The sequence below is a fragment of the Pleurodeles waltl genome, chromosome 10 (assembly GCF_031143425.1).
Source record: "Pleurodeles waltl isolate 20211129_DDA chromosome 10, aPleWal1.hap1.20221129, whole genome shotgun sequence".
NCBI lineage: Eukaryota > Metazoa > Chordata > Amphibia > Caudata > Salamandridae > Pleurodeles > Pleurodeles waltl.
In genome coordinates, this window is record NC_090449.1 from 679,801,611 (window position 1) to 679,817,121 (window position 15,511).

Here is a 15,511-nt window from a genome sequence, read left to right on the forward strand (position 1 = left end):
ACACCAGTTTAGAAAAATAGCCAATATTTATCTGAGTGAAACAAGACAAAAACGACAAAAATCCAACAAACACAAGTAATTTTTTTTTTTTTTCGAGGATTAAATCTTAATATAGTGCTCGGAAACGCAATAGCTCCAACTGGGGCTATCATGACAGATTAACGAAGTTGTTTCCAACAGTCCAGAATCACTCACGAGGGAGTGCAGGCTGGTCACGGAGTTGCATGGACCCCAGGTATAGTACCTTGGTAAACGATGAGGAAACAAAGTTGTTGCATGGAGTTGAGTAGGTGAGGAGTAGCTAGAGCTGGTGCTGTGTCGGTTCCATACTGCTGCAGGGGAGGTGAGGCGTCTGTTCCTTACTGTTACAGGGGTGGTGATGCAGCATCAATGGTGAGGCGTCAGTTCCTTACAACAAGGTGGAGTAGAAATAGCCAATCTTTATCGGAGTGAAATAAGACCAAAACTGCAAATATCCAACATACACAAGTAAAGATACACATTTTTCAAAGATTAAATCTTAGTATAGTTCTTAGAAACACAATACCTCTGGCTATCATGACATATTGATGGAGTAATTTCCAGCAGTCCGACGCCACTCGCGAGGGAGTGCGGTTCAGTCACGGAGTCGCACTGACCCCAGGTATAGTATCTTTGGAGACAAAGCTGTTGCACGGAGTCGGGAGATGAGGCATTGCTGGAGCCGGTGCGGTGCTGGTTCCTTACTGCTAATGGGGAGGTGAGGCGTCAGTTCTTTACTGGTAGGCAGAGGAGGTGAGGCGTAGGTTCCTTACGGTCAGGGGAGGTAATGCAGAGTCGGTGGTGAGGCATTGTTTCCTTACGACAAGATGAGGGTCAATGAATCCAGCAGGTCAAGACGTAAGGTGTTGATTTCATGGTGTTGCAATCACACCAAGGGTCCACAGGTGCTGCGCCAGAGTCGGGTGTCACTGACATTGGTAACACGGCACTCGGGACTCATGCTGTGGCAGGACTTCAAAGGCTCCAGGGTGGCGTCTGGTCCGCGGCATTGGTCTCATGCGTTGCACTCAGTAGGGACCACTGCTCTGGTGCATGCAGCGGCACATAGTCGGACAGCGCCACCAGCTCCAAGGTGGCTCTGGAGTCTATGTGCTTGTTTCTTCCTGGTTAGACCACAACTCACTCTCAAGGACCCAGGGACTAGATTTGGCACCACTTGGCAAGTCAGGACTCTCAGCAAGAGAACACAGGTGCTGGCAGTTGAAGTCTTTGATGTCCGTGAGACTTAACAGGTGACAAGCTCAGTCCAAACCCTTGGAGAACCTTTGGAAGCAGAATATAAAAAGCAAAGTCCAGTCCTTTCACTCCCAGGACAGAAGCAGCACACATCAGGCCAGCAAAGCAACAGGAAGACTGGCGTCCCTCCTACAGCATCCAGCTCTTCTTCCTGCCAGAATGTCATTGGTCCCGAAGGACTCTAGCTATGTGTTGTCAGAGGTCCAGTACTTATACCCATGTCTGTCTTTGAAGTAGGCAAACTTCAAAGAGAAGTCTTTGTAGTGCACAAGACCCTGTCTTCCCCTGCTCTGAGCCAGACACAGTCCAGGGATTGGAGACTGCTTTGCGTGAGGACAGGCTCAGCCCTATTTAGTTGCAAGTGTCAGCTCCTCCCACCACTGTGGCTCAGGAAGACTCATCAGCCTGGTGATGGGCCATTGGGATATGAAGGGCACACCTCAGCTTCCTTTGTTTGACTGTCTAGAGTGAATACACAAACAGCACAACTGTCATCCTGACCCAGGTGTGTATTCAGCAGACAGGCAGAGGCACAGAAGGGTTAAGCATGAAAATGCCAACTTTCCAAAAGTGCCATTCTCAAATGTACAATTCAAACTTCACCAAAAGATGCATTTTTAAAATGTGAGTTCAGAGACTCTAAACTCCCTGTCTTTATCTGCTCCCGATAGGAAATTACTCTTAAAATATATTTTAAGGTACTCCCCATGTACCCTGTGGGAGAGAAGGCTTGCAATAGTGAAAACCGAATTTAGCAGTATTTCACCATCAGGACATCTAAAAGACACAAGTTAATGTCCTACTTTTTAAATACACTGTATCCTGCCACTGGGGTGCCTAGCAGTGGGCTGAACTGTTCCCATGGAGAGCAGGCTGCCGTGGGCATATTTTAGAGGTGACTTACATGTAGTAAAAGGGAAGGTTTGAGCTGGCAAGTGGGTGTACTTGTCAGATAGAAATGTCAGTTTAATACTGCCCACACAGACACTGCAGTGAAAGGTCTGAGACATGTTTACAGGGCTACTCACGTGGGTAGCACAATCAGTGCTGCAGGCCCACTAGCAGCATTTGATTTACAGGCCATGGGCACACACAATGCATTTTACTAGGGACTTACTAGTAAACTCATGGATAACCAAATCACCAATACATTTTAGACAGGGAGTACTTACATTTTAGCATCAGTCAGCAGTGGTAACGTGTCCAGAGTCCTAAAGCCAGCGGAAACGAAATTCAGCACAGGATCAATAACAGGAGGTCAGAAGAAAAACGTTTGTGGATAACCGTACAAAAAAGGCCATTTCCAAAATCGCCGCACTCTTAATCAGAACCTTTGGCCCATAGCCATGACAGCGTTCAAGACTAAGCAATATTTTCAAAATGTAGGTAGACTGCAGATAACTGTTGGGAATCCCTTTCTAGTTTTTCTGGGTTGTAATGCACATCGGTTGAATAGTTTAGTACATAGTTCATTTTAAGTCAATTTGGATTATGGAAGTGTTTTGCTAAAAAGGTCACCTCTGGCAGAGAGTGAAACGGGAACCGACATTTTTGCATTGTATACTTAGAAACACTACTTTATTAGTATTTATTATGCTTCCTTGCAGGCCAGTTTGTCACTGGCTCACTTGCATGATGTTGTTTATCAGTAGGTACTATTAAAGGAAAGCTTTTTCAAGGCAAAAGAGCTGTTTAGCTGAAAAGCAACTGCATTGTGTAATCTTCTTGCATACAGGTAGTTGCTGGATAAAACATACATAGAAAAGAAGTTGAATGCAAACAGAAAATTGAGCTTTAATAAGTGGCAAATGGTTAGGTGGTGTTTTGTTTAATTTTTAAAAAACGTTTGAAGTGAAATCTTTACGTATTACAACTGTGACTTGTAGAGTAGTTTGAAAAAAGAAAAGTGGACTTGTGTCTTTTGTGGAGTTTTTTTTATTGATTACTTTTAATCCTGGAACTGATTTTGTATTTTGACAGCTAGCCACAGCACCAGCCAACTGTCTCAGAAACTAAAGACAACATACAAGGCTTCCACCAGCAAGGTACTGTTAAGTGTCTCATTAATTTGCCTTGCTGTTTGTGATGTATACATTACGGAGTTCACATTTCATTCAGATATTTAGTTATTTAAAAAAAGCTGATTCAGAAACTACATCTGCTCAAAGATTAAGAGCCTGATTTAGAGTTTGGCAGATGGGCTCACTCCGTCCCATCCTCTGTTACGATTCTATTATATCCTACGGACATTGTAATACAGTGGATGGGATATCTGTCACGTTTGTGACGGAGTAACCCTTCCTCCAACTCTAAATCGGGCACCAAGTTAATTTGTTTTATTATATCAATATGTTGTATTAATTAAAAAAAAAAAAAAACGTTCTTAATTCCACAGTGAATTGATTTGGTTGGTTATGATTCTGGGGGCACCTGATTTGAATGTGTCATTCACAACACTGATTTTGGGGTATAAAGGGCCCCCTTCTCAGTATAGTGTTATCAGAGCACCTTTGGGCCTTATAAAGTGCAGCTGTAGTGATAGAAAGAGACAGGATAACAGCTATCAGCCATTGAATGGATGATTGCTAGTGAACTTGTATGTGTGTTGTATTTACATAGAGCAAACCTAGCCGAAAGGGAGCATAGTGTTGTACTGGTTTATGGCAAAGACACAGTCAACATATGATTGGAGGGTAGCTGGTTTCTGAGATCAAAAGTGGACTATTACTGCAGCATGATTCTGCAGTGTTTTTAAAGAGCTGTGTTTTCAGTTCTTTCCTAAGTTGGGAACAGTCATTTCTAGCACTGAACGGAAAGTAAGTTCATTTAGGTAACTTTCAGTGCACTGGTTGTTAGCTGTGGATGATCCAGAACATATTTTGAAATTAAAGATGAAAGTAAAATGGAGACTGACAATCTACTGAGAAATTAAAGGTTCAGCACATCTTCCTCTTCTGTTGTTCCCCTGGCCAGTCTGAAGGAATACATAGGGCTTTGTGACAGAGAAGGCTTCTTGATAAGTTACTTCTCTGGTGTCATGTTGATACCAGCACTTACAATAAATTTTAGGAGTCAGGAGAGGTGAGCCCATGGTGGATGGACTCTGGGGAGCTGGGGAACCTTCATGGCATTGGTGGTCCACTTCACTTCAGATCGGAGACAGCGGGTGAAGTGGTGACTTCAGGTGTCGGCTTTTGGCGGCTCCAGAGGCTTCAGAGTCCCTTCTTTGGAGGTGTTTGGAGGTCTTGAGTCTTTTTTTTTTAAGGCAGGCAGCCCTCCTGGGTTTCTGGAGTCAAGCCTGGAGGACGAGTCGACTTTTGGTACAGATTGCATCGAGGGATGTAGACAGGCCGACAGGGTTGATACCAGGTCAGCTGTTTCTTTTCCCCTCTTCTGATGTCACAGCTCTTTGGTGTCCTTGGTCTTCTTAGGTCGTCAGGATCTGCTTCTCTGCTGCCAGGGGCTTCCCTAAATACTGATTTTAGGGGTGTTAGGGCTCTGTAGTGTATCAGCCAATGGGCTACATACCCTTGAGGTCACTACACCCCTATATGACCACTTCCTGTGGAAAGTGGGCACAACCCTGTCCCAGAATTATGCTATCCTCAAGATGGCTACTTCTGAAAAATCATGTCCTCCTTGCAGTAGCCCACCTTAGGGGTGGTACTAGCCTGGGGGTGGCATGCCTACCTGACTAGCAAATTTTCCCACCTGTCCAGGTGCCAAATGGGCTCTGGACAAGGGGGTGACTTTCTCTCCTGTGAGGGGAACCATCTTTGAATTTCAAAGGTGGCAGCCCTTTGAGGCTTGCCGCCTTGGGAAGGATAATCATCAGGTCACCCTCTTCCCGGACAGGCTTTTTTTCTGGACCTCCTGAGAACAGAGGGCTCTCACCCTACGGTTGGCAAGCTGGCAGAAACTTGTCTGCGAGCACACCAGAGGATGGTAGAGTCTCAGGGGACACCTCTATGGTGCCCTCTAGGTGCATCTATTGGTAAAGCATCAGGGAGGGTTCACCAGTACGAGATGTTTGATACCAAAAATCCCTATCTTCAGTGAAGCCATCATGTAGCTGGGTATCTCGGATATATCAATGTCCAGCACATGCATTTAAAGTGCCTTCCCTGTTCACTTACTATGTCTGAGAATTGACAAGGACAAAGCAGGGGCATATCTGCTCAGGCACGCAGGGTCTGCAAACCTTTTAGTCCCCCCAATACCTCCTGCAACAGCCTCCAAGCCACTTTAGTTTGCCCTTAGCGGCATACAAGAACCCTGATTGAGGCACAATCAGTCATTTTGTCCAGGGGCGGCAGACTATAACTTCTGAGATGAGGGTCGGGCAAAGATACTGTGGTACCCAGAAATTCTTGGCATTAACTCCTATTCTACGATCAGCTTTGGGAGGACCTTCTGTCGCCGCATCAGGACAGGATCTTGCAGCTGGGCCTGCACAGTCTTCACCGCCATGTGTGGAGGCTGAGCAATGGCTGTTGACTGCATTCGGTCTCCTTCCAGAAGTAGTGGATGTCATCCCCTCTGCCAGGCGTCCTTCTACAAAGGCTGTTTATTCTGGTCATGTGGAAAGGTTTGTGGCTTGGTGTGGTAACTATAATAAGGACCCCAAACAGTTTGATATGTTGTTATTAGGCCCAGCAAGGACTTGCAGTGAGCACCTTTAAAGGATAGTTGTCTGCCCTTTCGGCCTTTTTGCGCTTACCTGACCAACTATGCTTGTTTAAGTCACCTGCTGTGATGCTATTACTTAAATCGAACATTATGCCACAGTAGGATCTTATTCTGTTCCTTACATTTCATATGTGCACTTCTTTTAAGCTGCTGTTCAGCTGCCCTCTATGTCTCCTGACATTCTTTCTGATTGAAAATAACTTCAGCTCGCCGCATGAGTGAAGTTCATGTGCTTTCAGTCCAGTCATCCTACACCATGATCTTTCAGATCAAACTGGTGCTGAGAACTAGGGCGGACAGTCTACCACACTTACAAAGTTCTTTGGTCCACCTCATCCTTCGAAAGGAGAAGAGAAACTCCATTATTTTGATGCAAAAAGAGCATTAAGTTTTTTCATTGCTCACACCAAAGACTATCAGGCAGATGATGAGCTCTTTGTGTGGGGTCTCTGGGGCAGAGAAAGGCAACGTAGTGCAGAAAATTACTTTGTCCTGGTAGATAGTACACTGCATTAAGATTTGCTTCATGTTTGCCAAGAAACGGCCTCCAGAAGGATTGAGGGCCCATTCTACCAGGCCCAAAGATGCTATCACTGGGTTATTCTTAGGAGTACCTGTCCTGGATATTTGCCAGGCTGCAATATGAGCAGCAGTGCACACGTTAATGAAGCACTGCAGCCTTGACAACCAGGACTGACGGAAAAGACTTTTAGGTCTGAGTCATTCCACAGACTCACCACATTTGGAGGTACTGCTTGTGTATCTATTCTAAAGGTGAAGAATCTCAGTTAGAAGTATCCAACAGAAGAACAAGTTACTTATCTTTGGTAACACTCTTTCTGGGGATTGTCGTTCTCAACATAGATTTCTCACCACCCTCCCACCTCCTTTTTGTGTGAAATCACCTCTTTTACATCTAAAAAGTACCTAAACTACAGATCTGCTTACTGGCATAGATCATTGGTTTGTGGGCTCTGTATCCAAAGGTGTAGACAGTGTCAGGAAAGGAACTGATGTTTGTGCACTTGGGTAGTGCTTATATGTGGCTCCATCTGTTACACCTAGTAGAGACTTCTAGTTGCACATTCCTTACTTTAGAATGCCCCCAGGCATCAGACTGGATCCAGAGATTTTTCTTCGAGCAGTACCCTTGCACACTGTCAGGTGGCGTTGGTCAACTCCGCGTCTGTCGTTGCCGTCATGTTTGCTATGATAACATTGCCGCCGTATATAGGCGCCACCCCGGCGTTCTGACGTCCGTTCTTTTCTTTCCATGCTCGCCTACACACAGATCTGGAGAAAGCTGCTCTCAGTCATTTTTTGACTGGCTTCAACTGTTTTGTTGAAATTTTTGGCTCTTTTGGTGCATCGGGATGTCACGGAAGACCGGGTATAAACAGTGTGACTCCCGTCACTGTATGATGTCCATGACGGATCCGCACCTCATGTGCTTGTGGTGTCTGAAGCGCGACCACAACCCAAATCTGTGATCCGAGCCCGAGCCAGAGCCAGAGCCATGAACCCAAAGGCATTGAGGGAGCAGTCCCTGAAGCTCATGGTGGCCTGGCACTCGACTCCGCATCGCTTCCAGTCTCGTTCGAGAGGAAGGTCACAAGACCGCTCGTGGAGTCACCACCACCCTCCTTGTCCCATTCGAAGTGCTTGGGACACTCTGGTCACAAGAAGAAGTCGAAGAAGGCCAAACGTTCTTCGACTTCCCCCCCGTTGCTCGGATGATGCGATGCGGGAAGAGCGTCAATGCTCTAACCCACCATCTTTGGAGCCTACTTCTCGGTCGGCTCCGCACCTCCCTGAGTTTCTGGGAGCTGGAGCCACCCCTGCCCAGCTCTGACTATTTTATGAGGCCATGCACCTTAATTTTGGGCAGACCAACCCCCTTTGGCGCCTTTGGGCCCTGTGGAGTTGGAAGGGGGTCCCTCCGGTTCCACGCAGCAGCTTCGGCCCCAGCTACTGAAGTCCCCTCTAGATCTGCTATCAGATCCCTGCCGACACCAGTCGTACCAACTCGACTTTCCCTCACAAAGATGTTGACGCTCCCGACGACGGTTGGGCCCACAATCGGCATCGACCCAATACTTATCTCCGACCACTCGGAATGGCGTCGCTCAACGCCATATCCATCTTCAATGGGGTCTTCACACTCCAGGTTGGATCCTGACCCATTTACTTATGGGTACAGGAAGTTTGGAAGTTTGGAGGGGGTCTGGACCCTCTAAAATACCAGCTAGATTAACCTGAAGTGGACTGGGCACAAGAATTGGGCGGGGGCTAGTAGTCTGGATACCTCCCCAGGTGCTGTCATGCTCTCTCCCACTACTGTAGCTACAGAAGAGGGAGCATCATATTCCATGGTGATCAGAAGGGTGGCCAAGATCCTTGGCCTCAAACTCCCTTGTGTGGCAGTCAGAGCTAACCTCTTGACTGAGGTGCGTTAGCCTGAGGCTTCCACTTTAGAACCCCCGTTACCCTTTAATGAAGCCCTCACAGATGTCCTACTGGGCACCTGGTCCAGATCCAGCACAGAGGCTCCTATGAATAAGACAATCGCCCACCATCAGCCTGTGCTGAAGAACCCTAAAATCCTGTCCCAGCACCTGAGAGCCTTGTCATCTAGGCTTCTTCTTCATCTGGCGCATTTCTATCCGCACCCCTGGATCGGGAATCCAAGAGACTGGACCAGTTTGGGAAGAAGATGTTTTCTTCCTCCAGTCTGGCATTGCCTTTTGGGCCTCTACTTTCATACCTTATGGGATTCTGTCGCACAGGTGCTGCCACTGGTCCCGGAGGAGGTCCGGTCCACCCTTACCAAAGCCATTGCTGATGAAAGGGATGCGGCCAAGCACACAATACTTTGTGGGCTGGACATGACTGACTCACTGGGCAGATCAGTTGCGTTGACAGTGACCTTACAGTGACATGCCTTGTTGAGGACATCTGGCATCTCAGAGGATGTCCAACAATCTCTCATGGACATGCCCTTTGATGGGACCCGTCTCTATGGAGACAAAGCGGACTCAGCGCTTGAGCTCTTTAGGGAGTCCCGGGCTCTGGCTCGGTGCTTTGGTTCTTCCTCCAATACAGTCTGCTTTTCGCCTCATACAGTCCGCTTTTCGCCCCATTCTTGGCTACGGAAGGGGCTCCCTACCATGTCCTTTACCTGCCAGCCACTGAGCTGTGCATGCTGCACAGGCCCTGCGTGGTGACGGATGCGAGAATCGCATGGGCTTCTGGGTCAGGGAGATAGAGGTCAGCTCAGTCCACCTCTGCTGGAGCCTCCAAACGAACCTAGTCCATCGCACCATCCCAGACCTTTTGGAGGCAGAAATTGAAATCACCTGTCCCACTGGGAATTCATCACGATGGACAGGTGGGTTTTGCAGATATTCCGAAGGAGCTACTTCCTAGATCTAGCTTGGCGTGGATAGCACTATGCTGATCCTATGCTTAAAAATGTTGCTAGATAAACAGACATTTGAGGTGAGCAAATCTAGTGTCGCTGGTGTTGTAGAGTGCTCCTTATTGGAGCTGCTCTCCACCTAAATTTGGGAACTACCCAGAGATCTTGTATTTTGCATAATTTATGCGTCACTCTAACCCTGAAAGGGTCTTGTTTTGGTTTATACTGGGTGCTCCCTTGTGTCTGGACAAAGCTAAACCCCTCTGAAGAGCTCTAATGAGAACGAAAAAGATGTCAGGGGTTGCTTTACACATTCCAGGTTGGCTTGGATGGTATTTGACCAGTCCAAAGCTGTAATACTGTGCCTGGAGTGGTAAATGGGTTTTGTCGTTTTACATCTCGGCGAGGATGACACTGTGTCAATCCTATGCTTAAAGATTTTGCTGTACAAATGGCAAAAGACTTTGTCTATCTAGCTCGGCATGGATAGCACTATGCTGATCCTATGCTTAAAGATTTTGCTAGATAAACAGACGATTGAAGTGAGCAAATCTAGAGTGTTGCTGGAGTTGTAGAGTGCTCCTTATTTGAGCTGCTATCCACCTAAATTTGGGAACTACCCAGAGTTCTCGCTTGTATTTTGCATAATTTATGTGTCACTCTAACCCTGAAAAGGTCTTGTTTTGATATATATTCTGCAGTCTATTGGAAAAATAAAAAAATGGTTTGAAGGCACATCGAGAGTAGGATTGCAGACCAAATCACTTTTATGTATCCTTTTAATTTTTCAGTGAAAAATAAACGGTTTCCATACACATTGACTCGTGTAAAGTAACAGAAACATCTGCTCTGTCACTTTAAGACAGCAGAGAATGTGAACATCTCCAAACTACATCACATTGGCAACTTACTCCTTCAGTCCATTTTTCACTTGCTACTTTTTCTTTTTTTTTCATCACTTGCATGTTATTATATACATTTTTACTTATTTGTGTCTATTTTCCTACAGGTGACTTTTAAAAATAATTGTGTATTCTCCGGCTATAACCTTGTGTTTTGGTGATGCTTGCAGTCACAGGTTCATAGCTCTTTATCTTCCTAATTCCAATAACGTGCAAACAAATACACTCCTAATCTTCTTGTTCTCAGTCATCAAGGAGATGAAGAACTTAGCCATGCTTACGGTCGGTATCAGAACTGTTGATAGTACAGATGTTTGAGTCTTCAGGTCCATGTACTTGAAAACCTCACAGGAATGCCATTCCCATTCTCAGGATGGAAGTTTTTATTTCTCACATTAATTTGGTGGATGTGGTTCTCACCCAAACTATAAATTTCCATGGGGCACGGTGATTGGTAAAGTCTGAGTCCAGCCAAAGTGCAAAACCAGACTATGTAATGATTTAAGGCTCTAACTACTATTGCTTGCTTTTTAATTTCCATCACTCTCAGGCTTTCATAGCATCATACACACATTTGGAGGCATTAAAAGTACGCAGTGCTTCCATTGTCAAGTGGTCTGCCTGCTGGCTCAGCACAATATGAGGTTGAAAAGGATCTTGGAAAGTAATTACCAAAATACATTAACTTATCTTATAAGTATGCACCCCACATTAGCATTGGTATTGGTTGGATATCCAGTGTATCGAGAGAAAGGTATAGCATGCTTGAAAATTGTTCTGTGCATGTATTCCATCATCGTACTAATTCCTGCTAAAGTGTTGGTCTATATTTTCTAAATGCTGGAGGTGGTTCTATTCAAAATAATTCAACAATACTTTTCATGTGTCAACATAATGGTTATTTAGGTCTAAGCATATTTATTATTTTGTCTTTGTCCCTGACTCTCAGAGCATTTTGTGCAGCTACATTTCACTTAGGCATTCAAAGTAGTGTCATTTGTAATTGCAAATAACAAATACTGATTATTTGAATCAGGATCTGTAGAGTTATAAGCAAGACTACAGCAGTGGCGTAACAAACGTCCCTGCTGCCCCCATGGTGTGTGGGGGGGGGGGGTGGGTAAGCTCCAGGTGGCCCCCTACTGCCCTGTGCAAAGACGGCAGGCCCCCCTTGCCTGACTGGGTGCAGAGCGTGGGGGACCCCTCTAATTTCGTTAGGCCACTGGACTACAGATAAAACAAGAAGACATCTGCTAGTTGGCAGTAGTTTTCATAATCCTAAGTAAGGGAAATGTGAAGTTCCCAGAGTTGTGGCCTTGTAAAATGTTCAAAACACCCACAAAGTCATAACTTCATGCATAGCCCCAAAAAGTGTCAGAGCTTTTTCCAAACGTAAATGTCAAGGGAAACCACTCAACAGGTAATGTTAGAGTAGGTGTCATGGTAGGTACTAGTCTCTAAAATCTCATGCTTTCAGGTTTGGCATGAAAATGATTTCTTAACGTGAAAAACTGTTGTCATGAATATGTTTCCCTTCACCCTAATGATCTGCCTACGGGCAATTTACAGCAGTACAGATAGGGTATGTAGGAGTATGCCTGGAGGTCTACAATTTTTACACCTTTCCAACTGTCTCGAGGATCTTTTACATTTTATAAATGGGTAAATGTGTCAAAGTTTCAGGTAAAGATATAGGTCTTGTAGATGTGCTATTTTTTTTTTTTTTTTTTTGAGAATCTACTCTTTAGATTGTACTTAAACATTGCAGTCTTCATCTTGTTATTTAATCTTGTCAATAATATTTCATGACTGTCTTCCCAAAATGTTGACTCCCCAGACATAGGGGCCTATTTCAAGTAGTCTAAAATTCTGCCTCTTATTTCACCCCTGGAACCACCAACAATGGGATCAGTAATTTCAGGAGGTTGTTGTTACAATTGATTATACTGGTTCATGCAAGTCTTTATTCATTTTCAGCTAGACTTTCACCTGTAGATTTCACAAAATGCCTATGTGAAAATATTCTGACCTGTTTTGTGCCTATCGATCTTATTATTATTATATTCTGGCCGCGATCACTAGAGCCAGAATATAAGATCTCCTAGCTTTCTTAAAGGAAAGTTTCAATTATATTAACAACACGGAGGAGAGGATCATGTTCAAACTTTCATTCCTTCAATACTTCCAGAAGTCTTCAACAATAAGAAACTACCTTTCCCATGATACTACTGGGAAGGAAATACACAAAAACAGTTCAGCCAATAAGAAACCAGAGCCCATAGTCTATATAAAAAAGTATCTCCCAAGGAACTTCCTCTTTCTTGAATGCGACCAGAAGAGTTATCCTGGATCATTCGTCATTGTTGGAATCCGCTAACCATCTCTTCTTTGAGACTCTAACACTCTTAGATTACTTAGGAAGAGAAACCTTGGAATATATTATTGAGCTTAATACCAGCATAAGTTATATTAAAAGTGAGCCAAATATAAACCCAACATATTCACACTGAACGAAGCTTCCATTAGTCTTGTCTCAGAAAAATATCCAGCTTAGGGAAAAAGGTGGTAACAAATGGGAGGGAATAATCCTCGCCTCCTTGTCTTCAACAGAATTGAAATTTTCCTTTATGAATGCTTGGAAATGTTATATCCTGTGTTAGGACCAGAGGCGCGGATTATGCTCTTTCAAAGCTTATCCACTACCTAAGACGCCATATCAATCACCGGTTCAAAATAAAACCTCTTAAACATAGAGTCTGAAGACCACTCGGCCTCATTGATAATATCCTCTAGTCTAGCCCCTAGAGATCCTAGAGATGAGGCTTTTGAGGCCATAGCCCCTCTCACAGACTGAGCTCCGAACTGCGACACATCAAGTTAACAATGGTGGGGGTGAGACTGCTTTGAGAGGTTTTACTATCAGTAATAAAAAAGTGTCTAGCTATCGCATCAAGAATTTTCAATTCTTTTGAGGACACGGAGGCGAGGATTCAGCTTCTCTTTCTTTACTGAAATTTCTACAGCAGCCAATAAACTTTAAGTAAACCAAAAAACTACATATCCCAACAGCACCTGTAGTCCGAACATGCCCAATCCCAGGTCTGCTCTCCGTATAAATGTCACTGTCTCTATAGTCCTTCCCCTTTCTTTGCACCAACTTGAAACTTGATCTCAACACACTGGATCTGCCAGCTTCTCATCGGCGAATCCAACTGCCAACAGTGCCTGAAATGAGGCGAATTTCTCATTTTCACCATCACTCTGGCTGTTCAAACGCCCTTATTGATAGAACCTATGAATGAAAGAAATGTGCTAATAATAATAACTTGAAATAAACATGAAAAACAAGGGAGGGTACAATTACCAACATTATAGTCAAATTTAAACACATAACCACATGTATGAATATCCTCTTAGCATATAATTATTACAATATTCTATCATATAAAAATCGCAAATAACAAAAACGGTGGGATAATCTTCACCTCCGTGTACTTAATAGAATTGAACATTTTTGATGTGTTAGCTAGAAAATGTTTTATTCTATGTCGGGACCGGAGGCTTCGGATTATGCTGGTTCAGAGCTGATCTACCACAGCAGATGCGACATCAACAATAGGCTTATGATAAAAAACCTTAAACGTATTATCAGAATACCAGTCTGCGGCCGCCATGATATCTTCCAGGCGAGACCCAGCCCCAAACGATTTGGATGCCATGGCTCCGCGAACTGAATGTGCTCCTAATATGGTAGTGTCTATGCCAGCTTCCACAATTAAATATCTAACCCATCTATCTAAAGTATCTGATGACACTGGATTGAATGGCATTTGTAATGAAACTAGCAATTGTCCTCCCACATCTCTGCGATTCTCATCAGTACAACTTTCGTAAGCTTTCAAACATTGTACCACACATAATTTTTGATTGTGGGGAAAGGATGGATAAAAAAATACATCTAGTGGAGGTTTTAGTATGTCTAGAAACAGTGAATGAAACTCCAGTTGAAGTAAATACTCTACCCGTCAAATCCAGGGCTCGTACATCCGAAACACGCCAACATGGTATGAGGCATAAGAGTACAGTAAGCTTGGCCGATAGCTGTTTACGACAAAGGTCCTCCTTGCGTGGCCAGGATCTGAGAAAACGCAAAACAACATCTACGTCCCATAAAGTGGAATACCTGGGTTGAGGGCGCTCGGCCATCCTAATACCCCATAAAAGTTTAGAAATCAAGGGGTGTTCCCCAGCTAGTCTGCCCTCAAAATGAGGGTGTCTTGCTGAAATAGCTGACCTGAAGCTATTAATGTTTCTATAAGCTGGGCCCTAAGTCGCTAAATCAGACAGAAAGTTAGCAATCATGGTAATCTGGGCCCCCATGGGATCAGTACTTTGTTCACTGCACTAACCCTCCCATCTCTTCCAGGAGGCTTCATATTGTTTATTGGTGGAGAGAGCCCAGGATTGGGAAAGGAAGAACATAGCGCCTCTCTAAACGTGCAGCATTTGCCAACGTTTCCGAAAAGTCTCCATGCCGTGAGAATTAACTGTCCCTGATTAATCAGATGATGAGGGAGCCCCAACTGGTCCAGGGGTAACGAAGGGAACAATGGAATTCGAATCGGTGGAGCACATGGTAGTGACATTGGTACTGGAAACCACGACTGGGATTTCCAGAGAGGGGTCACTAATATAATCTCCGCTACATGCCTCTTGACTTGTGCAAGTACCCTCTGAATCATAAAGGAGGTTCTGGGGCCATTCCTGAAGAAAAGCATCTGAGCTCACTGCTAGTGGATCCGGTCTTCAACTGAAGAACCATGGAAGTTGGGAGTTGTCATAATGCAAAAAGATCTATTTAGCATGAGCCCCACCGATTGATCAGACTGAAAATGTGATTGATGCAGCTTCCAATCACTGCCATCCTTCAGAAAACGAGAGTTCCAGTGCGCTACCACATTGAAGCGACCCGGAATATACTCAGCTATCAATGAGATTTGATGATGGAGACAAAAATGCCAAAATTCCTTGGCGATCTCCACCAGAATGCGTGACCTAGTCCTACCCAGGCGATTTATATACCTCACTACTGAAATGTTGTCCATCCGCAACAGAATATAGCAGCTGGCCTTTAGAGGAGAGAGGAAGTGAATCGCGAAAGTTCCCGCTAGAAGCTCCAAGCAGTTGATGTGAAGATTCAGCTCCTCTGAGGAACAAAGACCTC

The 15,511-nt window shown here is 44.6% G+C and overlaps 1 protein-coding gene across 2 annotated transcripts in view; it reads left to right on the forward strand.

Moving 5' to 3' along the window:
* The window catches only part of WDR37 (WD repeat domain 37), a 645,791-nt gene that overhangs the window by 198,860 nt on the left and 431,420 nt on the right, over window positions 1–15,511 (forward strand). For both annotated transcript variants that reach the window (XM_069211193.1, XM_069211194.1), the window contains exon 5: window positions 3,259–3,323. In XM_069211193.1, coding sequence (XP_069067294.1) covers window positions 3,259–3,323 — 65 coding nt within the window. The remainder of the gene's footprint in view (window positions 1–3,258; window positions 3,324–15,511) is intronic.